This window comes from Meriones unguiculatus, chromosome 20 (genome assembly GCF_030254825.1).
Source record: "Meriones unguiculatus strain TT.TT164.6M chromosome 20, Bangor_MerUng_6.1, whole genome shotgun sequence".
Lineage (NCBI taxonomy): Eukaryota > Metazoa > Chordata > Mammalia > Rodentia > Muridae > Meriones > Meriones unguiculatus.
In genome coordinates this window covers 32,831,377-32,858,351 of record NC_083367.1, presented here as the reverse complement: position 1 = coordinate 32,858,351, position 26,975 = coordinate 32,831,377, and the positions used below count along the sequence as shown (strand labels likewise).

At 37.4% G+C, this 26,975-nt stretch overlaps 1 protein-coding gene across 1 annotated transcript in view; it reads right to left on the bottom strand.

The window, feature by feature from the left end:
• Positions 1-26,975, bottom strand: part of Trdn (triadin) — a 382,140-nt gene that overhangs the window by 134,668 nt on the left and 220,497 nt on the right. The window contains exons 14-20 of the mRNA XM_060373675.1: positions 24,279-24,308; positions 15,770-15,799; positions 14,313-14,330; positions 11,412-11,444; positions 11,256-11,282; positions 6,322-6,348; positions 587-634 (exon numbers count right to left, since the gene is read on the bottom strand). Of these exons, the coding sequence (XP_060229658.1) occupies positions 587-634; positions 6,322-6,348; positions 11,256-11,282; positions 11,412-11,444; positions 14,313-14,330; positions 15,770-15,799; positions 24,279-24,308 (213 nt within the window). The remainder of the gene's footprint in view (positions 1-586; positions 635-6,321; positions 6,349-11,255; positions 11,283-11,411; positions 11,445-14,312; positions 14,331-15,769; positions 15,800-24,278; positions 24,309-26,975) is intronic.

The following is a 26,975-nucleotide window of genomic DNA, read 5'->3' as shown; positions in this document are numbered from 1 at the left end:
ATTTCATAGTAAGGGGTACAGAGGCTGTCTCTGACATGAACTCAGTGGCTGGCTCTTTGATCACCTTCCCCTGGGGATGCAGCCTTGTCAAGCCACAAAGGAAGATGATGCAGCCAGTCTGATGACACCTGATAGGCTAGGGTCAGATAGAAGAGGAGGAGGTCCTCCTCTATCAGTGAGTGGACTAGGGGAAATCCATAGGGGAAGAAGAGGAAGGCTGGGTGGGATTGGGAGGAGATGAGGGAGTGGGCTACAGCTGGGAAATAAAGTGAATAAATTGCAATAAATAAATATATAAACAAAATAAAATTGAATTTTTTTCAAAAGCCATATTTCAATTTGGATGTAGTTACAAACATTAATTTATAGATCTAGAGAACCCAAACTGATGCAATAGAAAACTAATCATAAAACCTGGTTAGCTAAGACGCTACAAGTATCATGCAAAGTTTTTTTCTGTGTTAGTGAAACAGCAAAATCAGTAAGCAATGCTCTTCTTACAGCACTGCACAGACAGTAAGTTAGAAGCTTCAGTATCAAGTTATAGTCACTTCAGCTTTTTTTTTTTTTTTCCAGCTGTGTTTACCCTTTTTGGTTGAGGCAGCAGCAATCTCTTCTTTGGCTCGTTCAGCTTCTGCAAATTCAGTTATTTAAAGAATAAGTGATGGACATCAGAGTTTTCAGAACAATAACATATGGTACTGTAGCCAGGCAGAGCACAGATAACCAAAACATTAAGTGGCGTATAGCGTCTGAGAAAGAGAAGCAAGCTGCACAGAAAGCCGAAGTACAAAACACTTGTATCACTTTGGTTTTTGATAAATTAACTATGTAAACGCTCTTCTAATGTATAACTTTGCGATATCATAATTGTATTTTTATGTAAGTAGTGCTGATAACGTGGCTTATTACAGACAAAAATAGATATTAATGTGCTAGTATACAGGGACAGTTTAAGTGACTTATGAATGACAGCGTAAAAGCCTTTGTTCAGTCTTTAGCTATGTAGATGGTAACAAATATTTTACCTGGTGTAAGCACTGTAAAATATTAGTCATTATAATAAAAATATTGATTCCATTGCTGCTTCAAGAAATAATAGCAATTGAAAAGGCAAAAACTTAGCTATGGGGGATGTGCTTATATGAGTATCTAGTTAGGAAAATAAGAAAGCTAGACTAAAGATACAATATGGAATGCTGAACCTAGAACAAAATATTTCATTCTGAAGCACAAATAGATAAAGCTTTCTAGGGTATGCAGGGGGGGGTAGGAACAAAACAATAGCAAGGTAATAAATCTTTGCAATTATTTCTCTCTCATTTTATCAACATTTAATTATTTGAAGTTGTTCTTTATTGTCATATTTTTACACTTTTAATTTTATTAGCAGTTGTATATTACTACCCACTTTTATGGTATCTATTGATAAAGATCTTAATTTTAGTGTAATAAATTACATAAGCTTTTAAATTTTCCAGATTAGATTTTTCCATAGAGTTTTAAAAGTCTTGTGATTTAAAAATGCCTTTATATTTATCTATATACATATTTTAGAGAACTTTTCTCATTGGGCTGATGGCCCTGTCTCTGGAGCCAAATATCACCTAACACAAAGCTAAACACTAGACGTGAGAAGCCCTCTTTTGAGTTGTTGGGGAGAGCTACCAAAGATCTTCCCAAAACATACAACTTACTGCTCTTGCCATTGGCTGCTACCCAGAAGTGGAAGGTAAGTCACTATTGCTGAAGAAACTATGCACTTCAGAGAATGTCCAGAGGTCCCAGTTAGAATGTTCCTGAATGCTCTCTCCTTGAAGTCTAGATTTCATTTCTAGAAGGCACCATGCAAGCTTCCAAAAGAGAAGCAATCGATAGTTCCACCCAGCTATGATGCCTATAAATCATATCAATGACCAGCATGGCACCCTACAGGTGCAGTATTAGCACACATATGTTGGTGGTAGCCAATGGCTCTCTAGTTAGACATAATACCCTTTCTACAAGAGGGATACCATGTCTGGTACTAGAAACATAACTATTTTATGAAACCATCGTTACTGCAGAAAACTCTACAATCACTAAGTTACCACACCAAGATAAGACTATATTCCCTATTTTTCCCCCCAGTGGTATTCAAATAATGCTCCATTCTCTTGGTATAAAATGCCTCTGCTCTTTCAATGATAAATACCTAAATTCAAAATTCCTTACTCTTTGGATTCTGATACTGGCTGCTTGCAAATAATTCTGGGGTAGAGGAGGAGATTGCAGCTCCACAAATTGTGACACTGAAGTGGTTAGACTGATCAACTTATGCTTGTTGGCTTAGTATGTAAAACTATGTGCAGTGCTAACATGAGATGAAAAGCATTTGCTGGCATTTCAATTAAATTTATATAGACGTGTTTTTATTTTTGTCTTGTCTTAGGTAAATATTTTGTTCACAACTCAATTGACCAGAGAACAGTTGCAGATAATGTGATCTATGTTAGCTAAACCATGAATTACTCAACATGGGAAGAATCAACTGCAGCAGTGTTTCTAAGTGCCTTCAAAGCACTGATGTTTAGTGTGATTATTCGCTACCATATCTTTTAATAATTAGTGTGAACATAGTGTCCTTTTGAAGATTCACTATGAATAGTGTTACATGCGTTATGTAATCTACACTCTAAAGCCCCATCTGTTTTGTCAGCTCCCTACTTAGATATAACTAATCATATTGTTAAGCTCAGGACCCTTATATCCAACTTAAAAGTAATATATACATTCCAATGACTGCAAGGGGTGAGAAATGGGTGTTTGGAGACATTTTTGTCTTGTGCTTGGACAGAAAAAAATCAGCTTGCAGAAATTCTAAATCTAGGTTTGGCTTTTTTGTCTTATTCAAGATACTCTTCAACCTTAACTCATGATACTGTAGGTGCATCAAGAGACTTTTATTATAACTGGGTCATTAAAATATGGAAGTTTTATTTTTTTTTTATTTTTTTTTTGCCAAGTTCATAGTATCCATGAGAAACTTTACTTCAAATTGATAGGTGTTTTTTGTATTAATTATTATTGATTATTATTAATTCTTCAGGAGCTGAGGTAAATGGTTCCTCCCTAATAACTCAATGTATTTGCTACAAATACAGTGATAATGAAAAAATAACTTTCTGCCAGGAGCCAAAGCTATCTACTGAAGCCAGAGTCAAAGCTATCTAGTGGAGCGAAAGTTATCTACTGAAGCCTAAGTCAATTAGTGAGTCAAAGCTATCTAGTGGAGATAAAAGGTGTTTACTAGGCCAAAGCCAAATAGAGAGCAAAGGTCATTTAGTGGAGACCTAAAGCTATTTAGTGAAAGTTATCTAGGACCCTAACTCATGGGTAATAGATTGTGAGGACATCCGTTTGTTAGAGCATTCCTGAGAAAACATCCCTATGGTATCTTGCAGGTACCCTATTTAACACATGAAAGCACTCTTCCTGTCTCCTGCAGCAGCTAATTACCTTCCTCCTTCTCCTGCCTTCTCTGTACGTAAGTTGGGTAAAAATTTCTAATAAATGAAGCCTTGATCAGACAAACAGACTTGGCTTCCTTCCTTGCCCTTCTCGTCCCCTCCCATTCCTTCCACTCCCCTCCCTTAGGAACCCACGTTGAAGTCCCGTGGGTCAGGGCAATTTTCCACAAATTTTTCTTCACCTGTCAACCTACTTTTTAAATCTAGTGCCATTGCCATCACATTGATTTACATACATACTTATTTTGTGTTCATTTATCTATCTATATATAAAAATACCATTATGGTTTAAAATAATACAGAACCATATTCCATATATTAAGGTAATACCTACAACTTGCACAAGTTAAAGAATTTTTCAAAATATCCATAACATGTAACTTTGATCTTAGGCATTAATCTTAGAGTTGTTGATGGTCTAAAGAAACTGTGTAAACGAACAACTCCACATTTGGCTAAGGCCGAAGATCTGGCTTGCTTCCATGTATGTGGACCTATCTGCATTGCCCCCGTGGCACGCCTGGGTTGGCTACCCAGAGGCTATTTAAGCTGTGGGCTGGCTTTCCCCGGGGTCCGAGGATTGTTCAATTTTCCTGAATAAACTGCATTGAAAAAAAAAAAAAAGAAAAGAAACTGTGTAAAAATTATGTTATGTTATTTCAATACCAAAAAAGTCAGTTCCTAAATAAATGGGAAATCATACTAATATTAGATAATTTAAAGAATCAAGGGCTTATGAAACACTTTAAATTAATTTTGTAGTAAAGAATAATATTCATGTTTAATTTCAAAGGTCTCAATCACATAAGGAGTTGAATGCTATGATTTAAATATTATATTTGATTTCAATATTTGAGAAGCTAGCTTACTTCAAAAGATGCTTATCATCTTCTTCTGTGACCTCGCAAGGCTGGCTACTGAGTCCATATCAGAGATAACCCCAGCTCCTTTGTTAGGGAACCCACATGAAGACTGAGCTGCTTATGTACTACATTTGAGCAGCAGGTCTAGATCCTTTCCGTGCATGGCCCTTGGTTGGAGCACCAGTTTCTTCAAGGCCCCCTAGCCCCAACGTATTGGCTCTGTTGGTCTCCTTGTAGAGTTTCGGAACCCTCCAGGTCTTTCTTTCCCTTCTTCCATTAGATTCCCTGCACTCTGCCTAAAGTTAAGGTATATGGCCAGTCCTTATGAGACCTGATAGGCTAGGGTCAGATAGTGCGGGAGGAGGACTTCCCCTATCGTGGACCAGGGGAGAGGTATAGGAGGAAAAGAGGGAGCAAGGGTGGCACTGGGAGAAGACGAGGAAGGGGGCAACAGCCTGGTTACAAAGTGAATAAATTGTAATAAATAATAAGTAATATAAATAAATACATCACAAAAAATTCCTTATTTCTTCAAAATGTGATTGAAAAGTGTTGTACTGATAGACATAATTCTAAGTTTTTTCTTGTGGATGAATTTTTAACTATGTGCCACATTTCCTCATGAGAAATGTTAATTTTCAGAGTAATTTGCAATCTAAGGTTTTCTACGAGTGATACAAAATTGTTTCACTCTGTGCATTCTCTTGATTATGCATTTCCGTGGCTTAGCATATTCAACAATTTGTAACACAAACTCTGAGTCAGCCTTACATTCAACTTTAAGCTCCAACTTTGTGTGAAAATATAAACAAAATTATAGGTCCTAAAAACTACTTCTTTATTTTTAAGGTTGTGTGTGTGTGTTCATTGTTTGGGATGCCCAGTCATGGCAGGAGAGGAGAGGACATTGGAATTGGATGTCCTAGAGCTGGAGTTACAGGCAATTGGGATCCATCATGGATTGATGGATCTCAATTGAGATCTCAAGAATTCCAGTCTTATAGAAGACTTGAAGAGCAACAAGTATTCTTATCTTTTTTTTAAGGTCTCCAAGATTTTAATGTCTTTTTGAACAATTGCAACCACAGTGTTTTATTTCTTAAATGATATCAAGCTACCTAATATTTTACAATTATTCTCCGATATATGTCAATAACATACTGTTTAAAAAATAAAACATAGGATTCCTTTATATATCAGTACTAGGATCAATATGCATGTACCTTTAACTCAAAACAAATATATAAATGCTTTCTATAGTGAATGCTGGTTATATTATACCATTAATCTTGTTTATAAAGCACAAGAAAGTTTTTATTCTTGTTATTGCACTTAACATTTATTAATAAAAGTATTTATTAACAGTATTATAACTATATTTTATTAATTTAAAAATAATAAAAAACAAAGCAGCTTTCTCCTTAAACTTGTTATAAGAGCTGCCATTGATGTATCTGTCATAACTTATCAGTTATCAGAAAAATTTCATAATCTGAGGATATAAACATTAAAGAAGAATTGAAACTCTATAAAAGAAATTTTAATAAAGTTTTAGGCTGACAACATTTCATTGCAAATGAAACTTTCATAGTAGACAAATTACATTGTTCAGTAGTTTGGTCAAGTAATTCACCATTGGGATCCTTAAATAATTAGGAAATGCATAAGAAAATAAAACTATTTCTAATTATGTGGAAAAACAAGCAACTGAATATAGAAATTTTTATATAAGTAGCTGAAAACTCACATATTAAAGCTCTCTAGACAAATTTTCATAAGAACAAACACACAAAAAGGCAGGCAAGTTATTTTGCATGTTATTTCACCAAAACAATCATATGCAAACGTGGACAGGTGGGATTCCCAAATCAGTGTTAACAAGGCCCAAAGAAACAAACATGATTAGGCTGCTAAAACATGTTCTTCTTATCAAGCTTTGTTCAACATACTTGCTTTTCCATGTTTTTCACTTGGAGCTGCAATGAAAAGAGAGGACCAGGTCTTCATTAATTAGTAGTCTATCTTTATTTAAATAACTTTGAGATTTAGTTCTTAAGGGGATAGCTGGAATATTATTTGAAATTGCAGAAGAATTGTTCTGAGGAGAAAATGAAGCTTTGCAATTTTTTAATTTTTTTTTTATTGTATCAAAGTGCTTTGCTCTGTCTATAAAAAGGGGCTGTGGAATAAACCGAGTGCCTAGTTGCTACCAGAAGCTCTCTCTAACAGATCTCATGTGTTGTGTCTTGGGTTTTTTTTTTTTTTTTCTTTATTTCAATCCTACTCCCCACTCAAGAACTGTTCATCTTTGCTTTCAGGTTCTGGCAGTACAGGACAACCATGCTACAATCCACAGACCCAAAGAAGCCAAGGCGCAAAGAGAGGCTAAAGAAGGATGCTTGAATCTCTCAGAAGGGAAAATAAAGTAGACATCTGAATTAGATGGAGAGAGAAATCTGGGTGGTAAAAGAGGTAGGGATGGGAACAGGGGTAGGAATCAAGTGTGTGGTGAGGGGAAGAGAGAACTGAGAGAGAGAGAACAGAAATGGGGTGGGATTTTTGGGAGAAGGGAGGCTCACAGAATTATAGGTGGCAGACCCTAAATGAGACTTCTAGCAGCAGCAGATAGGTATTCTAAAGTCACCACCTTTTGAGGTCAGACAGCATGTCCAGTAGAGGGAGAAGGACACCAACCTACCCATAAAGGCTTCAATCTATTTTTTTTTCCTGCGCAAAAGAATATAGTGATAAAAATGGAAAAGAAATTGAAGGAATGGCCAACCAATGATTGGCCCAATTTGAGACACATCCCATGGGAGAGAGCCAACCCTTGGCATGATTAATAATACTTGCTGCTATGCTTGCAGACAGGAGCATAGCATGACTGTCCTCTGAGAGGTTTCATCCAGCAGCTGATGGAAACAGATGCAGAGACTTATAGCCAAACAGTAGATAGGGCTCAGGGAGTCTTGGAGAAGATTGAGAGGAAGAATTGAGGGAGCAGGAGGGGTCAAGGACACCACAGGAAGACCCACAGAGGAAACTAACCTAGGTCCATGGGGGCTCACAGAGACTGAACCACCAACCAAATAGAATGCATGGGCTGGATCTAGAACCCATACACATATGTAGTAGATGTACAGCTTGGTCAAAAGTGGGGTCCCCGACAATTGGAGTAGGGGCTGTTCCTGACTCTGTTACCTACCTCTTTCTCCTGGCTGGGCCACCTTGTTTGACCTCAGAGGGAGAAGATGGCTTAGACCTGCTGTAACTTCATGCTCCCATAGGTGGGTGTTAGTATCTAGGAACCTGCTTGTGGATTGCCTAGCAATTTATGATGTCATCATGAATCACCCACCAGGTGCCCACACCTGGAAGGCATGTTCCCTTAAAGGGGAACAATATGCCACGTGGTCTCTCTCTTGCTCTTGGCCTCTTGCCTTCTCTTGCCCTCTTGCCTTCTGGCACTCTCTCCTTTCTTTGTCAGGGTGCCTCCTCTCTCTTCTCCCCCATAATGTCCTGCTCTCTTCTCTCTCTCTCTTCATCTCCATCTAATAAACCTCTTTCATATAAAATCTGTTGATGCCTAATCATCATTATTTAATTGTTCCCATCAATGGGTACCTCTGAGGGGCCTCACCTTCTCTGAGAAGAAGGAGAGGGAGAGGAGGTGTGAGGGTGTGCCTTCAGCCAAATTGTAAAGTGATTAAATAAATAAATTAATGGAAAATGTCTAAGTAGCCATGCATGGTTGTGTACGCCTTTAGTACCAGGACTCTGGAAGCAGAGTCAGGAGCATGTTGTGAGTTTGAGGCCAGCCTGGTCTACAGAGTGAGCTCCAGGACAGCCAAAGCTAAATGGAAGGATCTTGTTTCTTAAAAGAAAACAAAACAAAATGAAAATGCCTAAGTATTAGTAAGATGCTGTACTGTATTCACAGCTATAGGTGATCATACACTAATTATAAGCAATTAGACTATTGTACTTAGTGATAATACATAACAGTAATACTGACCCACTAGAACACTTAAAATTGTTCATATTAATGCTTGAGTAAACTTCTGCATGTTTCAATAAATTATGCTCTATTTTATCCTTCCATGTATATGTATAAATTTGAGTATGCATTGTCTCACTCTGGGAATGCACTCCTAAATGAATAAGCTCCACTCTATATTGTAGACAAAACATTCCTTTTCTGAGTTGCAGTAGCTTGACTGTTAATGTGAAATCATGAAACATACTGTTATTTCCTCTCTCAAATTATGTGTCTGGAAATTACTCAGCTTTTAAACTTTATAAGCAATTATTATTCTATTTCGTGTTCTTCTCTACAAATAATAAACTGTTATCAAGTGCCCATTGTGTGTCTGAGATTATAACAGGCATTTTGGAGAATAAAAAGCTAAAACCAGTCTTTATCCTCTAACTTCTGATGATGTGAAACTCCCCAAAAGAAAGGGGAATTATAACAGCTTATTGAAAGCTATTATAAGGTACCAATGATGCTATTGAAATATTTTAAAGAAATCTAAGCAGATTGTGCTCATCTCAGGAAGTATTACAAAGTTGTGCAAAGAATGAGAAATGTAGGTTCAAACATAGTTATAGCAAGGGCTTATCAATATGCTGTACTTTAGCTGTGTTTTCTTGGCTATTGACATAATATTAAATGAACATTGTTTGACTTTAAATACAATTAAGTGTAATAGGAGCAGCTGACAGTAATTGAGGTTATAACTGCCAGCATGCATGCACATCCCCTGCACACACACAAATCTTCACACCTATACTATCCAAAGGTCAGAACCTGCACAAACTACCACACACACACACACACACACACACACACACACACACACACTTTCATATGTCCTACAGAGAGACAGGCAGAGAGGGAGGGATGAGAGGAGAGAGATATAGGAGAGAAAGAGACAGAGACAGAGACTGAGAGAGGGAGGAAGAGGAGAGAGAGGGGGAGAGGGAGAGGAAAAGAGAGAGAGAGAAACTCTGTACAAAAGCCTCAGGTACATTATTTGCTTAGAGAGGGAGGGGTCAGGAAGAGGGAGTGAGAGAGAGACAGAGAGACAGAGATGGAGAGACTGAGAGAAAGAGTGAGAGGGACAGAGGGAGAGGGAAAGGAGAGAGAGAGAGACTCTGTGTGTACAAAAGCTTCGGGTACATTACTTGATTAATTTCCACCAAGAAAAACCTATAGGTAGTATTTGACACAAGATTGAGTGAAAGTATGTGAGAAAACTTCTTTTAAAGTGACTTAACTGAACAGGTTAAATTTTGGAAAACTTTTTAAAAAGGATTTTGTGTCTATGTATACTGTGCTTTTGGTTTCTGTTGATCTATTTGTCTGGTTGTTTGGTTGTAACTTTAGTTTTCTAATCTTCAGATGTTGATATAGAGCAACACCCCAGAGCAGCCCACAAAAGTTAAGTGAGCTTATGAATAGGGCTGGAGCCAAATAGTTTGTATATCAAGACTAAAACAACATTAGGTACATGCACAGAAGAAATGTTATTCTTACTTTATCTTGCTTGCTTTAATTATAAATGTATCTTTAAAACAGTGTCTGTGGTGGTTGTTGCTGATCCAATAGCTTCACATACTTTAGAACCACTGTGGAGACAAACCTCTGGGCATATCTGTGAGGGATTAGCCAAATCAGATGAGTTCAAGTGGGAAAACCCACGCTAGCTATGGGCGTCCATGTACTGTGGTCCTGGACGGATTAAAAGGAGAAAGCAGACTCCTGTCATACGTTCAATGAGCGCATCTGAAAGACTCTAACTAACAGTGTTTTCAAAGCAAAGACTCATGATCAAACCTTTGGCAGAGTACAGGGAATCATAAGAAAGAAGGGGAGTTAGTCTGATGGGGAAAGGATAGGAGCTCCACAAGGACCAAATATATCTGGGCACAGGGTCTTCTCTGAGACTGACATTCAACCAAGGACCATGTATGGATATAACCTAGAACCTCCGCTCAGATGTAGCCTGTGGTAGTTCAGTAACCAATTGGTTTCCCAAAGTGAGGGGAACAAGGACTATTTCTAACAGGAACTCAATGACTGGCTCTTTGGCCTCCCCACCCCCGAAAGGGAGGAGCAGTCCTGTTAGGCCACAGAGGAGGGCTTTGCAGCCAGTCCTGAAGATACCTGATAAAACAGGATCAGATGAATGGGGAGGAGGTCCCCCCATCAGTGGACTTGGAAAGGGGCACGGTGGAGATGAGGGAGGGAGAGAGGGAGGGAGGGACTGGGAGGGAATGAGGGATCGGGACATGGCTGGGATACAGAGTTGATAAAATGTAACTGATAAGAAAAAAATAAAAATAAATAAACAAACAAACAAACAAACAAACAAATAAATAAATAAAAAGGAGAAAGCAGGCTAGAAAGAGCAGTCATTACTCTCTCTCTATGCAACTTACTGCTGAAATCTCTTTTGCCTTAGAGACTATCCCCTTCAACTGTGAGATAAACAAACCTCCCATAAGTAGCTTTTGTCTGGTGTTTTCCCACCAACAGTGTTTCTCAGACACTGCAAAAATGATGGATGCAGGAGGATCTTACTGAGATGCAAATTCTGATTCAGTTGGTCTAGCATGGAACCAGATGCAGGTGCTACTAAATTGTAACTTCTAAGTGGAGCTGATACTGCCAGTTCATAGACACAGGCTTAGCAACAAGGGAATGACACAGCATTTGAGCTCCTTTCTCTCAAACTGAATTGATACTGATTCTGTCAATACCTCAGAACACAGACAGAGAGATAGACAGATTTCCTGCCTTTACCTGGCACTGCCTTTACAACCTCATTTCGGGCTTGCCTTCTGGTAAAATAAATTAAGCTACACTCGTCTCACTCACCTGGATGTTCCTTTTTTGGTGACTTTGCTGTATGAAAAAAGAAAAAAAGAAAGGAAGGGGGTGGATCAACAGTCTGTGACAGTCCAATAAAACTGAGTAATCAAGTACCAATTAAATAACAAAAAATTCGAAAAATAGATAACATTAAATGGTTACCTGGTTCTGTGTGCTGTTCTTTCTTTTCCTGTTCTAAAATATATTATCATTGTTAATATTATTATAATTTTGTTTTCTAAGCAAATTGTTTTAATACAAGCAAACATGCATAGCTGATGCTAAACCACATCAATTCGTGAGTGTCACAAAATGATTAATATCTCATCCCCAGGATAGCCCTTTCTGCTTGGCCCATTGTTTGTGTTCTCCTAGCTGAGTATTTTGGAGCTGAATATTTTGTGTTTAAAGAGTAAAACAATGTGAGGTACATTTCCAGAATTATTCTGAATGCTAAGGAATTTTTTTCAGAAGAAGAAACCAGAAAAATAATACAGATTCCTTAGGGCGGGGAAGTTTAAGCTTGCTCTTATTTAATAATAATGTGAATTAAATTTGGACAAAAAATAAGTGCCAAGTATAATTATTGTAGTTGCTTTAAAATAAGTTGCAGAAAGCTGAATCTGAGTGTGTTTTATATGGGCTTTCTCTTCCAGGCCTCTTCTTGGAGACCTATTTAGTGACGATAAGGACCTTGATGAGAATGTTTAAGCACTAAGCTAAAGTAAGGAGGCGGGTAGAACAAACAAAACGAAGTTGTTACAGTACACCTGCAAGACTGTCATCCTCTTTAGCTGGTGGCTCCCTCAGAAAGCCCCTTTTCAACGTTTTATGAGAAACTGCATGATTTCATTCTCAAGGTAACGTTGACATGTTAATGAGGACTATTTTTGTAGGAAGTGCAGGCGATAATTTGATGTGAAATGCTACTGTTTGTGTTCCTATTCCTATTTCAACCTGACAGCTTGTCAATTTAATCACAAGAAGATCCTCGAGCAATGATGGCAAATGGGCCCAGTGAGGCAAAGCAAGAGAGAGATTTCTTAACATTTTATCTAGGAAATGCAATCTGAAGACAGGGAGATGTTTACATTGAAAGAATCCTATAGACCAAAATTTAGGATGAATGAGGGTCACAGAATCTTCTCTAGCCAATACATTAAACTCTCCAGGTACAATTTCGTTTATCAAAGCTGTACCGACATGTGCATTTTAGGCAAGTTAATTCTCCTCTGACACAGTTTCTGGCATTAAAGTACGTAAAATAAATTTGACCAAGTGTTGTGGGGCAAAAAATAAAAGTATGTTTAGCTTAGATAAAACTCAACACACTGAACACAATGACAATTAACTAGGCATGTTGTACCTATTTCTTTCAACATTTTTCATTTATATTTCATGTATTTACATGCTTTACATGGTGCAAGTATGCATACTATGTGTGTCATGTACCAAATGGGGGCACCAGATGCCCTGAAACTGGAAGTAGAAATAATGTGTAAGCTACTCTGGAAACCAGAGCCTGGCATTTTGCACAAGCAGCAAGTGTTCTTAACCACTCAGCCATCTCCCCAGCCAATGGGCATATTGTTTAACTAAAAACTGAATAATTAATTGAAACATTTAAATTTATTTATATTTATAAAGTGTGACAACACAATTACTAAAACTGACCACCCAATTCATGTTCCACAGCCCTTTTCAGGAGGGAAAAAGTGGGGTTATAAGTGAATATCTGAGAATCTGAGAAGGAATGTTTACTCATTAAATACATCCATGCCCTGATGATTGACAGGGAAATGCAGTGTATCTACTGAAATCTTTAAGTCATGAAAACTGAAATAAAGGGAAGGTCTTAAAGATATATATCATATATATGATTTTTATGAATTTTTAAATTTACTTTTATTGAACAATTGTGAATGATTCCTATCAATTTTATTCCAATGAGTTTATAATGCTTGTGGGGGAGTTGGAATGTGAACATGCCAAAATATTTATAGATTACCAGAAGAAAGATAATAGAGAAGAGCAGGAAAGCAACAGCCACTGAGTGTTTTCTAAGAACTAAGTAAGCACTGATTAGATCACAACACAAAATATACTAAATTCTCCAGATTTCCAGTTGCCTCCATGTTTATGCTGGCGTGAAGGTTTATGGTGTGGTTTCTGTATCCTTGTGCCAGATCTCAGAGCATCTGTATGTACTCATCAATCCAGGCCTGAAGAAGCCTATTGGGCTTTACAGATAAATTGCTCCCTCTGGCTGCTTTGTAACACAATTTCATGTTTCTTTCCTTAGGACGTTTTAGAGCAGTTTTATGATAGAACGTTTCAGTGCCTAACTTTGGGTACAAACAAATATGCATAATTTTAAAGTTCATGTATTTTTTAAAGCAGAATTTTAAAATGCCAATAGAATTTTATCTCTATCTCCCTAGAATTGTGTTAATTTTAATAACTGAATACTCTTAAATTACCTCTCACTTCAACACACCATACTTTTGAAAAACGCAGACCTGCAGGCTTATAGCTTTACTGAACTGTTTGACAAGCAATTTCAATAGTGCATTGAATAATTGTGGGTGACCCATAAGAAAAGTATCCCTAGCAATTTTTTTTTCTGCAATGAGATTATAATGCTTTTAGGAAAATGGAATCTGAACATGTCAATATATTTGTAGATTACAAGATGATAACAGTCTGGAAACAAAACCCACTGAGTGTTTTCTAGGAATAGAGAAGTTACTAGATGACAATACTAAACTTACACAAACATTATATCATGGGTGCCAATGGAATGCCAGTACAGTAGGAAATTATAGGTTCTATTAGCTACCTTTAGGAGTGAGAGGGGGTGTGAGAAAGCTTGCTATAGTTTCTGTACATTGCCAAGTATGTCAGAAATCAATAAATAAAATAAAACTCCTAAAATAAACAAAGCAAAAAATCCAGCCCACGTGCATTGAACACAGGAATTTGAAATATCATTACAGCAGCAGACCAATTCTGTAGTGGCAGAGACAATGCATTTGTACAAATAGACTGCATGCATTTCCTTACTTTTTCCCTTGGGTTGTTCTGTTGAGAGAAAAATTACCAAGGCACCATTACTCTTAACAGATTTTGAGACACCTTCACCACAAAGACAATGGATAAATTAGAGCCAACCCAACCTGTCTCCCCATTCTGCAACTTTTGAGTTTCATGGTGAGTCTTGCTTTGAGGTTTCACTAATTATCCAGGTAGAGCTATAACTTGATTGACAGAAGTATCATTTGCTGGTGGATGGGTCTAGAATTATTCTGCTTAATGATCTGAATTACATATAACTGGTAGTCTTAACACATGTGAGTAAACATTTTATACATATTTGTGTTCAAAAGACAGAGGGTTTGTCTATTGCCAAATGAGTCATGATTGCAGTCAAGATAAAGACGGTATACTTCAATTCCTAACTAAAGTTGCTATGTTGAAAACAAATTTAATCAATTTTGTGTATTTGATATGTAACACTGATATGTAACACTCATAAAATAATCACTTTTTAAAAACAATTGGAAAAAGTTCGTGATAGGTAAATGTAAGCAATATATTATCATTATCATCATTTTTAAGTTATTTTTATTTTAATTATTAGTGTTGTTTTGTATTTGCTAGAGATTGACCATGAATTCTACACATGATAGACAAAGTGTCCCTGAACTCCAGACCCTTTATATTTTTATTTTTTAATTAAATTTATCTATTTATTTATTTATTTATTTATTTATTCACTTTACATCCTGGTTATAGTCTCATCCCACCTCTCCTCTCAGTCCCACCCTTCCTCCTTCTCCCTGATCCCCCTTCTATATTCGTCAGAAGAGAGGAGCTCCCCTTTCCATCAACTCCAGTTGATCAAGTCATATCGGAGCTGAGTATGTCTGCCTTCCCTGGGGCCTAACTAGGCAGTCCCTTCAAGGGGAATTGATTGAAAAGTTGGCAAGAGAGTCCTCTGAGAGGCTCCACCCAGCATGCTTCCAAACAGATGCTGAGACTCAAAGCCAAACATTGGATGAGGCATAGGTAGCCTTATGGAAAAGTAGGGGGGAGGAGAAAAGGACCTAGAAGTGATAGGAGCTTCACAAGAAGACCAACAACAGAGCCAACAAACCAAAGCCAAGAGGGGTCTGCCGAGACTGAAGCAAAAACCAAGGACCTTGCCTGGACTGGACTAGGGTCCTTACAAAGATGCAGCTGATGGCTTTAGGTCTCATGTGGGTTCTCTAATAAGGGGAATGGGTGCTCTGCCAGACTATTTTTGTCATGGTCAAATATTTCTTATGGCAATATTGTCAAAGGTATCTTTCTCTGTCTCTCTCTCTGTCTCCCTCTTCTCTCTCCCCCTTCTCCATGCTCCCTTACTCTTTATCTCTATCTTTTTCCCCTTTCTATTCAATATTTAGATTGTGCTTCTAAGGGTACCAAACACCCCAGTCCCCAGAATGAAAGTATTTAAAATCTTTTTTTTTTTTTACCTTCTGTAGTTTTTTTCGTTTTCTTGGAATCTGAAAATGAAAAGATAAATTACCAATAATGTAGATATGATTAAATTAAAAACTGAATAGTTAACAATAAAATTCCCATAACCTCAAAAATATTTTATCTTAATCAATCGCATGAATATTTCTAAAAGAGAAAAATTTAAGAATAAATTGAACTGTTTCCCAAAAGCAGAATATTATAAGAGATCCTTTATGAAGTATAAAGCATAAAGTATGTAAAGCAAAATATCTACATGTTATTTTCATTGGTAATTAATTCTTTCTGGAAAAGTTAGTAACTATGTAATAGAAAGTCAAACTGAATGCAGATATGGTATGTTTCTTTTTTTAATTAAATTTTTATTTTTTATATCAATTACAGTTTATTCACTTTGTATCCCAGCTGTAGCCCCCTCCCTCATGCCCTCCCAATCCTGCCCTTCCTCATGTCCTCCAGTGCCCCTTTCCAAGTCCTCAGATAGGGGAGGTCCTCCTCTCCTTCCATCTGACCCTAGCTTATCAGGTCTCATCAGAACTGGCTGCACTGTTTCTAAAGATGGATTAGAGTTCATAAAATTAGCCTTTAGCTCTTCATTTGTTCTGCCTATGGTAGTCGAGGAGAAATTTCTGGTAAGTTATCTTAATAGTTAGCACATGAACAGTATTTATTCAATTACTTCCACAAATAAATGGGCTGGTATTGCTTGTTGTTTAATTAACAAGTTATACTTAAAACTGTTGTGTAGTACTGCTAATCAGTGGTCAACAAGTAATTATTTTAACTTTATTAGAGGAACCGTCAGCCTAGATAAAGGAAATTTACTACTTTATATTATTTAGTACACAAAATGTCTGTTTTCATTATTTGAGAATAAGAACAAGAGTCTTGAACACAATTATTTTACAATACAGCACCTTAGTTAACATTTAAAAATTTTTCTTATAGTAGTTATTATTATTTATTAAAATTTATCCACTTTGTATCCTGGTTGTGACCCCCTGCCTCCTCCCAATCCCACCCTCTTCTCCCCCTATGCTCCTCCACTTCTATCTGACCCTAGTCTATCAGGTCTCATCAGGACTGGCTACATTGTCTTCCTCTGTGGCCTTGCAAGGCTGCACCCACCAGGGGGAGGTGATCAGAGAGCCTGGCACTGAGTTCATGCCAGAGACAGCCCCTGCTCCCCTTACTAGAGAACCCATTTGGAGTCTGAGTCTATGGGCCACATCTGTGCAGGAGTTTTAGGTCATATCCATGCATGGTCCTTGGCTGAGGTATCAGTCTCTGCAGGTACCCCTGGATCCAGTATTTTTTGGCTCCATTGGTCTCCTTCTGGAGCTCTTGTCCCTTCCACGTCTTCCTTTCTCCCCATTCTTTCATAAAATTCCATGCATCTGCCCAAAATTTGGCTATGAGTCTCAGCTTCTGCTTTGATACCTCCATCAGTAGAGTCTTTCAGAAGCCCTCTGTGGTAGGCTCCTGTCCTGTTCCCTGTCTTCTCTTAGTTAACATTTTTACTTAAAATATATTCTTTATTATTATTTTTGTTGTAAACTAAACTAATTTTTCTTATTGAAATTAGGATCATAATAATTAACAATATTTTTTTAATATTAAAGAGAGCGGCTACATTGTTTTCTGGCTGCTACTGATCTGCACCAGAACCTAGAACAACAGACTGCCACAGTTTTAGGGTCAGTGAGCTCTATGATGCTGTGGTATCATGATTTCATTTCCATGGCAGAGCACGGAACATGATATAATTGGAAGACGACAATGTACTTTTATCTGTTTGTGAAAGGCATGTAGATGGTCTCTGCACTTTTATGAGAGGAATATATCAAATTCAGAGAACAATTTAGTATATTTCTCTGGAACTGTAAACTCTAAAAGCATTATAAAAAAAGCAACATGAAAAAGAATCCAGCCATCATATAAGTGAGTTTTCTTTTCAATACATATATTTCTAGAAACCCAAAGAGGAGAAAATATGAACTCACAAAGGAATACACAAGAAGGTGCTCTTGAATCACAATGGGTTTAAACTTCAGATCATAGAGAGATTAATACACAGAGAGAGAGTGAGTGGAGGTGTTGCCTAGAAAACTCGATGGTGTGATGAGGTGGGTAAGGAATGTACAACATGAAATCATTGCCATTTTTAATCTGCTTTTCTTACTGGCACTATGTATCAATGATAGGTTGTTTTAGATATCATGGATACTAAGATAATAAAGTGAATATGAAGTGGAACTCAGTTGAAAAAGCTAAAGTATTCCATAAATATATTGTAGAAAATCACAACATGTTATTTAACCAAGATTTTCAAGCATATTTGTTACATATACATAAGAAATGTATAGGTATGGTAAAATTCATGTGAAATATTGTAAATAAAGATGTATTATTTGGTTAAAAGCACCAGGCAAGCACATCTATGCATGGTAATAATGTATGAAATATAAAGTATGTTCTTTATGTTTAAAAGATCACATATGCCCTCAAATAGTGCTGTTGAGTGCTACTCATTAATGTAAATACTATTAAATTTTATTATGCCCTCCCACCTTTTTTTTTTTCTCTTGCTGTTTTTAGCTTAAAATACTGTCAAGGCTTATTTTGCAAACATTCATGCCTAAAGACCACGTGATCTGTTAATCTGGTTGACCATCTTCTGCGGACTACTGAAACTCTTGCACCTGAGAGCTACAAGCACTGATGTTTTCCACTGTTCACGCCATCACTCATCATCGTTAGTAATGGAGCTGGTACGGTGCATCAGATTCGTACTTAGGCCGGAGCTTACAGTAAAAGGGGAGGATTCACTGTGGTAATGTATTATTAACTTTGATCATGAAGTAATCATCTTCTTGCCTAATTTACACCTTCCTTCACTTGTAGCACCAGACATTTCCAGGGTGTTTCAGAAAGATTCTTCTTGAAAAGGTAATTCTTGAGTGGCCGAAATGGGGGAGAGATTATCATGCATTTAAGTCAACTTGGAATAATTCTGGCAAGCAATGTACTTCACCCAGCTCATCCCTAGTGGAGTTCTCTACTCCAGAAGATATAAAAGAATTCTTAAAATACCAGTCTCAAGAACTTCATCAGATAAGCTAACTTTAAATGGAATATCTGATATTACAACACAATTAGAATCTAGTGGTTACACAAATAAGTCAGCTGACATAATCAGTAATATTGGCTTCTCAAATACAAAATCCCCATAGAAATTTAATACCCAATAATCATCATTGTTACCATCATTCCTGGACTAGGATGTGAGAAAAAGTAAGTGCTTATACATTGTTCCTGGAGCTATTATATTTAAGAACACAGACATTACTTATTTATTCACAGAATATTTGTTTGTTGAACATTGTGTCAAAATTATGACATTGCTAATTGGTATGGGAATTGAACTCACTAGCAGAGTGTTTGCTCAATGAGAATAAAGCCCTGCGTTTAGCCTTAATCTCTGAGAAACAAACAAAAAGGATTAATCTTCACAGTGCTTAAAGTAAATTGGATACAGGCCTTTTAATCAAAAGGCTGAATCAAATAAAGCAAAGCAAAAATGAATATAAATCACATGAAGGACAAGATGGCAAGAAATATTTAATAGCAGAAAAATTTCAGTAGACTTCAGTAGTAGATTATAGTTCAGTATTCTTTTTTTATTTTTAATTATACTTTATTTACTTTGTATCCCCCCTTTTAGTTCCCTCCCTCCTCCCCTCCTAATCCTTCTCTTCCTCCTCCTTCTCCACACACTCCCCTCCCCAAGTCCACTGGTAGGGGAGGGTTTCTTTTTCTTCCTTCTGATCCTAGTCTGTTAGGTCTCATCAGGAGTGGCTGCATTGTCTTCCTCTGTGGCCTGGTAAGGCTGCTCCCATTCAGGAGGAGGTGATCAAAGAGCAGGCCAATCAGTTCATGTCAGAAGCAGTCCCTGTTCAGTATTCTTAAGTCAGAGGATCAAACCTTACAGAAGGGAGAAATCATTTGGAGCCTAAAAACAATGGCTTGGATATTTATAGGAGAAAAAGGAGAAGGTAAGCTCTGTTCAGATAATAATACCATACTCATGGCAGAGTAATTTATACATGATATTGAGAGAAGTTATGTATTCATTGCATAAAGGAAGAGCAGGAGTGAGAGTACAGGGTGGTACCCTTTCTGTGGTCCCCAGTAACCTTGTACATAGGCACTAGCTATGCAAGTTAAAGTGCCTACTTCACTGACCTTAGCAGCGTGCCTAGTTGTCCTCTCAGAACCTAGCCTCATGGAAGGCTTGTGAGAAGCTAGTATTCAACCATTGCCCTGAACTCTGCTTCATCTCGCCTGTGTGACTGAAGACAGTTTCTCACCTCCACCCAAGTCTCCTAACTGTGGACCCTAGGAATGCAGTATGACCTCACAAAATCGTATCACTACAGTGTGGAATCAGCTTCTCTGGAAGTGATCCTAACTAGTTTTCTGACATTAATCTCTCACCTTGTTTGGTTTGGTGTAGGAGACACACAATATAGGGCCAACACCCTCAGCTATTTGTGTATCTATAAAACTAATGTATTGTCTCAGTCTCAAAGCACTTCCCATGGCTGACTCCTTGATTTATTCAATCAGGTCTTGGGCTTGCCACGCTGTGTGCTTGACAGCAAGTATGGAAATCAAGTGTGAAGGTAAATTTGAGAATCTACCTATCTATCTGTCTGTCTGTCTATTTATTTATTCACTTTATATCCCAGTCGTAGCCCCTCTCTCCTCTCCTCCCAGACCCACCCACCTCCCCCATTTCCCTCTCTTGTTCCTCAGAAAGGGGGAGACCCTTTACCTGCCCACCCCAGCTCATCAAGTCATATGAGGACTGAGTTCATCCTCTTCCCCTGTGGCTTGATAAGGCAGTCACAATTTCAGGTCAAGATTGGTAGAGGATATTCTATAATCATGGTACAGCCATTTAGTATTTTAGACAGTAATGATTTAAACTTATTAATTAACATATTTTAATATTTTAGAATGAATAAGTATTATAGGCAGAATATTTATTTCTGTTAGAGTCTCAAATATTTTCATTTCAGGATTTCTTTAGTTTCCTAGCAATCATTAAGGACCAGAAATGGCTTCTATTTATGTTTTAATTGATGTTTATAACTTTAAAAATAAAGCAGGGAAAATATTAAACCTACTTATGAATTATTAAAATAATAAATCTGTTACAATGAGCATTGATATCATAGTTTATGACATATTTAATTATTTTGACAAAAATACTGAAATGAATGATTATACATTTTATGTTTCTGTGAATCTTAAAATCTGGCCTAATTGGAAGACAGATTTCTGTATCTGTTTAGGCATTTAGTCTGTTTCAAAGTCTTTTAGCTTGTGGAAATTTCAGTAAACATTCATATGAGAAAGAAAATGAAAAACAATATACATATGTTCCAGGGATACTGTAGAAACAATCTCAGGAATTCTCTGAAGTCACTGAACACTTTATAAAAATGTTTGACTTTTAGAAGTCATCACCCTAGTTAACCTAAGAAGATCCCAATACAATATGAGATCACTGTAGCCATGTAAGCACCAACCACATTCCTGGAGACAGTGCTTAAGATTATAATTTTATTTTCTTTAAGAAGAGTGAAGTGGGAGGACCAGGAGAGAGAATGAAAATCAGTGGGGGAGCCATCTTTGAGACAGGGGGAGCTCCTGGGAGTCTACAGTGGTGACCCTAGCTAAGACTCTTAGCAGCAGAGGATATGGGGCCTGAAGTTACCGCTTCTTGTAGCCAGGTAGAATGTTCAGTGGAGGGAAGGGGACACCAACCCAACCATAAAACCTTCAACCCTGACTTCTTTGTCTCACCTACAAGAAGTTATAGGAATAAAAATGGAGCAGAGATTTGGGGAATAGTAAACCAATGACTGGCCCAACTTGAGACCCTCCCCATGGGAGAGAGCCAACCTTGGTCACTATTAATAATACTCTGCTGTGAGTGCAGACAGGAGTTTCATATAACTGTCTTCTGAGAGGCTTTGTCCAGCAGAAGACTCTCAGATGGAAACCCACACTTAAACTCTAGATTGAGCTCAGGGAGTATTGTGGAAGAGTGAGAGGAAGGATGAGGGAGCCAGAGTAGTCAAGGACACCCCAAGAAGACCTACAGAGTCAACTAACCTGGGCCTATAGGGGCTCACAGAGACTGAACCACCAATCAAAGAGCATGCATGGCCTGGACCTAGACCTTCTACAAATATGTAGCAGATGTGTAGCTTGTTCTTCATGTGGAAGTAGGGGCTGTCTTTGACTCTATGGCCAGAGTCAGAGGATAGCTTTCCTCTAGCTGGGCTGCCTTGTCTGGCCTCAGTGGGAGAGGATGTGCTTAGCCTTGCTTCAACTTAAGATACCAGGGTGGGTTGGTACCCCCTGGGGGACTCTCCTTCTCTGAGAAAAAGAGAAAGGGGGAAGTGAGGGGAGTGGGGTGTAAGGGTGGGACTTAGAGGAGGTGAGGGAGGGACCTGGGGTTAGGCTGTAAAGTGACTAAATAAATAAATAAATAAATAAACAAATAAATAAATGGGAAAATGGATGAAGTAAAGGCGAGGTCAATGAGACAAGAGTTTGAAAGACTAAATGTCAGGGTTTGGTGAAAAATTGGAACATTGGTTAACATATAGCAGTGTCTTAGCGTCCATAAGGAGTGTTTTATTTCCATGGGAAAATTCAAGCTCTTCTAAGTTTCACCTGCTGGATTTGGAGAATTTCTCAAGAAAAGTGATTTGAGGTATGCTAGCAAGGCAAAAACAAAACTAGAAAATGTCCCAGAGGTGTAGCAATGGCTGGGAGCAATCACACTAGTTAAGTACATGAACTTATAATATGACTATTGTTTGATATACTAAAATTTTACTAATACTTTGGCTTCAGTCCTAATCAGTTAAAATGATAATTTCTAAATAAAAAATAACTCATCGTAATAAACTCACAGAAAGATCACACAGTTAAGTTTATTTGTATAACTACCACAAAGCATTATTAATATTACTTCTGTACCCAAATTAAATGATAAATTGCTTTTATTTTTGAGATCCTACAGCATAAATAAACAAGCAAGCAAACAAAAAATGTTTCTAAAGCTCTACTTTGTATAAAACTGTGCTTAGAACTTAGTACTGATTAAAATGTCATAAGAAACAGAGTGATGAACCATAGTGGTCTTTTTCATGATATTGTGGCTTCATTTACCCTAATAATAAGCAAGGTCTTGCGGGTTTCTTGTTTGTTTTTTGCTTTCATGTATATTAACTCTTAGATTTCTCTTTAAATGAAACAAACTGTGAAATTCAACATGTTTTGATCAGGTAAGATTCTACTGAAATTAAGTATAAAATATAACTCTTGCTTTCTTCTATCATCCTCTGATAAGATGAACACTCGATTAGAGATATCATACCTGCATGAGGAGTATTTTCTTATGTCTATTGTCATGAAAATGAACTTAGAAATGAATTAATTAACAGTGATGGAGCCTTTTGCAAATGTTGTATGAGAGTTCATTAGAAACATTTCTCAGAAGAGGATGTTAGGAACTAGAACAATCTTCCCTTCTCCTACGCTTTACTGGCCATAACCAGATTTCATTGAGTCTGTAGACCTCTGCTCTCTCTTAGATATTTTACCTTAGAATTCTTGTCATGGCAAATACCTTCTCAACCTTTTGACACATGAACTTCCTAAACTCCTTTGAATAATAAATAATAATAATAATATCCACAGCATCACTTTCTCTTAATCTCCTGGCAAGAGAGGAACCTGGGTCCTGTAAGTGCCCACTATTGAGGTACAAATGGTCACTCATAGTTCAGTGTCTTCCAGTAGTTTTGGCTGGCTCACAACAGTACACAGAATCTTTCTGTCTTGTGATTTCTATGGGGTTGTGTTCTCTATCTTTCAGTTGCTAATACATTTTACCCTGAGTGCAATAACCTTGAATCAAATTTTGGCTTTAATAATCCATTCAGTGTAATTCTTTTTAACAAAATACGTTTTACTCTATAATATGCCTATATAAAACAGGGATGGACATGATATGCAAGGGATTGATTATACTTTATTTGCAGTTTAAAAAAAGAAAAGACAATCAGGGTTTTTTGATAAATTCAATATGAAAGGACTTAATATAGAAGAATGAGTTCTGCATTTTACAATTGTATAAAATTTTATCAAGTTTACAACAGAGTAGATGGACTGCAATTTGAAGAGACTATATTCTATTCTTCATCTTGAGAAAGACTATACTGAAATTATTTTGAGAGCAGCTCATCCTTTTTGGCTGGCTGAAATAGAAAAGGCACCTTCATGCAAAATGAATGCACTTAATAAATCCAAGAATCAATGGGGATGTGGGCCGGAGAGTAGTCAGATTCAGTTCTGTGTATTGGTAAATTTAATCGAGCAAAGGCACATTGGAATTGTGTACAGAACATTAAAACATACCTTCTTTCTTCTCATCCTTTCTAGCTGAGGCTGAAATAATGAAAAGCAAACAGTGTTAAAGCAATAATTGAACATTCCTTAGAATGTGCCTCATAACATAAAAATTCTTCCCAGGTCTTCATGAATTCAATAATCACCTATGAACTACTTAAACCAGTAAACCTAATAAAACAAGTATGACTATAACTATAACCACATAGAGTGCTGTGCATGAAGACTTTTTAAAACACACACACTCAATAGACAAGTTGATGTTTAGTGTAAATTCAACTCTTTCATTTAAGTTTTACACATTGCTATATCTGAGAAATGTCAATTATATTGAATATCATAAAACACAAACCATGTCTGTATCCATCAAAAATGTAAATGTTTCATTACAAAGTATCAACACTTAGATCCTGAAGAATTAGAAGTTAAGTATTTTTCATTTGCAGAATGAAAATACTAAATATACCATTTATAAATTCTACAAAGAAGATAGCCTCTGAAACATGTTTCCTCAAGAATTTGCAAAATTTAGAGTTAGATCAAATCAATCCGTTCTAAATATCTAGAAACAAGTACTCCACTTCTAATAATAAATACAAGAATCACATAAGTAAACATTCGGAGACAATTTAGCTTTGTATGACATTCACAAGTTCCTTTTCACTTGGTTTACTTCAAAATTTTCTGTCTACTATGACCTCATTGGCCCTTGTGCATAAACTTTTTCTCCTCATGTATTACTTAAAACATCCATTATTTCTTTGTTTCTGTATGTAGTTTATTCATCTGCTATATGAAAGATCTATGGATCTTCTGCAATGCTTATTATTCCCACTATACTATTTCTTATTTTGCTGGGTCACTGTCATTCCTCTGAATGCTCTCATACAGTGTCTGAGGCTGCATAGTTTACTGTGCTAAATCAACACTGTCCACTGTTTTCCTAATGAGTAGAGCTCCAACACAATGTTGAGTCTCTAGATTACTAGTCATTCAATAATAAATACTTTAGATGAAAACAAAAGATTTAGATGTCACCTTGCCTAACGTAGTTTAGTATAAAAACACTGAGTCCATACAGGTCTTTCACTTGCTTTGGAATAGTTGTACCTCCCGACTCATCTATACCACTCCTGGACATATACCCAAAAGATACTCCACCACACCACACGGACATTTGCTCAGTTATGTTCACAGCAACTTTATTCATAATAGCCAGAAACTAGAAACAACTTAGATGTCTCTCAGCTTAAGAATGGATAAACAAAGTGCTATACATTTACACAAGGGAGTACTACTTAAGTACTAAAAACAAGGAAATAATACAGTTTGCAGGCAAATGGATGACACTAAAAATATCATCCTGAGTGAGGGAACCCAGACCCAGGAAGACACACATGGTATGTACTCACATACCATATTAGATATTAGATATTAGACATATATTACAGGACATATACGGATATTAGACATATATTACAGGACAACCATACTACAATCCACAGACCCAAAGAGAGTAAATAGCAAGGAGGGCCCAAAAGAAGCTGTCCCAATGTCACCCAGAAAGGGAAACAGAATAGACATTGGAAATGGATGAAGAGAGGGAATTGGGTAGGAGATGGAATGTTAGGGAAATGAGGGTGGGGATCAGAGGTACAGTGAACAGATGGAAGGTAAGAGGGCTGTGAGAGAGAAGGAAAACTGAGGGGTGGCATCTTTTTGATCTCTCAGACAAGCTGGAGGGAGACCGGACAAGGTAGGCATCCGGGAGAATATGGGTGTGACTCAGGCAGAGACTTCTAGAGGAGGAAGGGGGTGAGACTTGGAGACTGAAGTGGGGGGGCAGGAGGGGACGGATGGGAGGACCTAAAAGGGACAGGGACCCCACAAAAGGACCTACAGAGACAGCTAACCCAGATCCACAAGAGATTACAGAGATTGAGGCACCAACTAAGGAGCTTGCAAGGTCTGGACCTAGGCCTCCTGTTGATGGGCGGTTTGGTCTTCATGTGGGTGACAAGTGGAGCTGGGTGTAGGGGGGGATGGGGAGTAATTCTGACATGGACTCTATTTTCTTCTTTTGGATTACTTCTCCCTGGCTGGCTTCCGTGGAAGAAAATGTACTCAGTCCTGACTTGACTTGGTGTTCTGGGGTTGATACAGGGAGGGGAGATCCCCTTTTCTGGGAGAAAAGAAGGGGGAAGGAGGCAGGGAGAAGGCAGAGTGAGACCTGGAAGAGAGGAGGGAGGAGGCTGCACTAGGGATGTAGAGTGAATAAATAAATAAACCTTAAAAAAATGGAGAAAAGAAGCAAACAAAACCTGCCAAGCCCATAGTCTTGAATTGAGATTTTATGTGAATTTTTAAATACATTTTCAACCCTTCTGTTTCAGCTCCATTAATATTAGGCTGAAGTAAATTTAATTCCTGATCCAAGTTGCACTTCAACTATTGCATCAGAATTTCCAGGCAAAATAGAAGGGCCTAAAATACCTGTAATCTTATAAGAAAAATAACACATGTGGACACATGTATACACATGCACACAAATACACAAACATACATGTATGAACACAATAATAACTCCTTTATGAAAAGTTAGAGACTCACTCTGTTTTTCTATCTCAAGTAAATTTATTACATTCCCCATCAGGACTTCCACAAAGAAGAAACAATTTTATTGGACTTGTAATCAGCAATAAAACT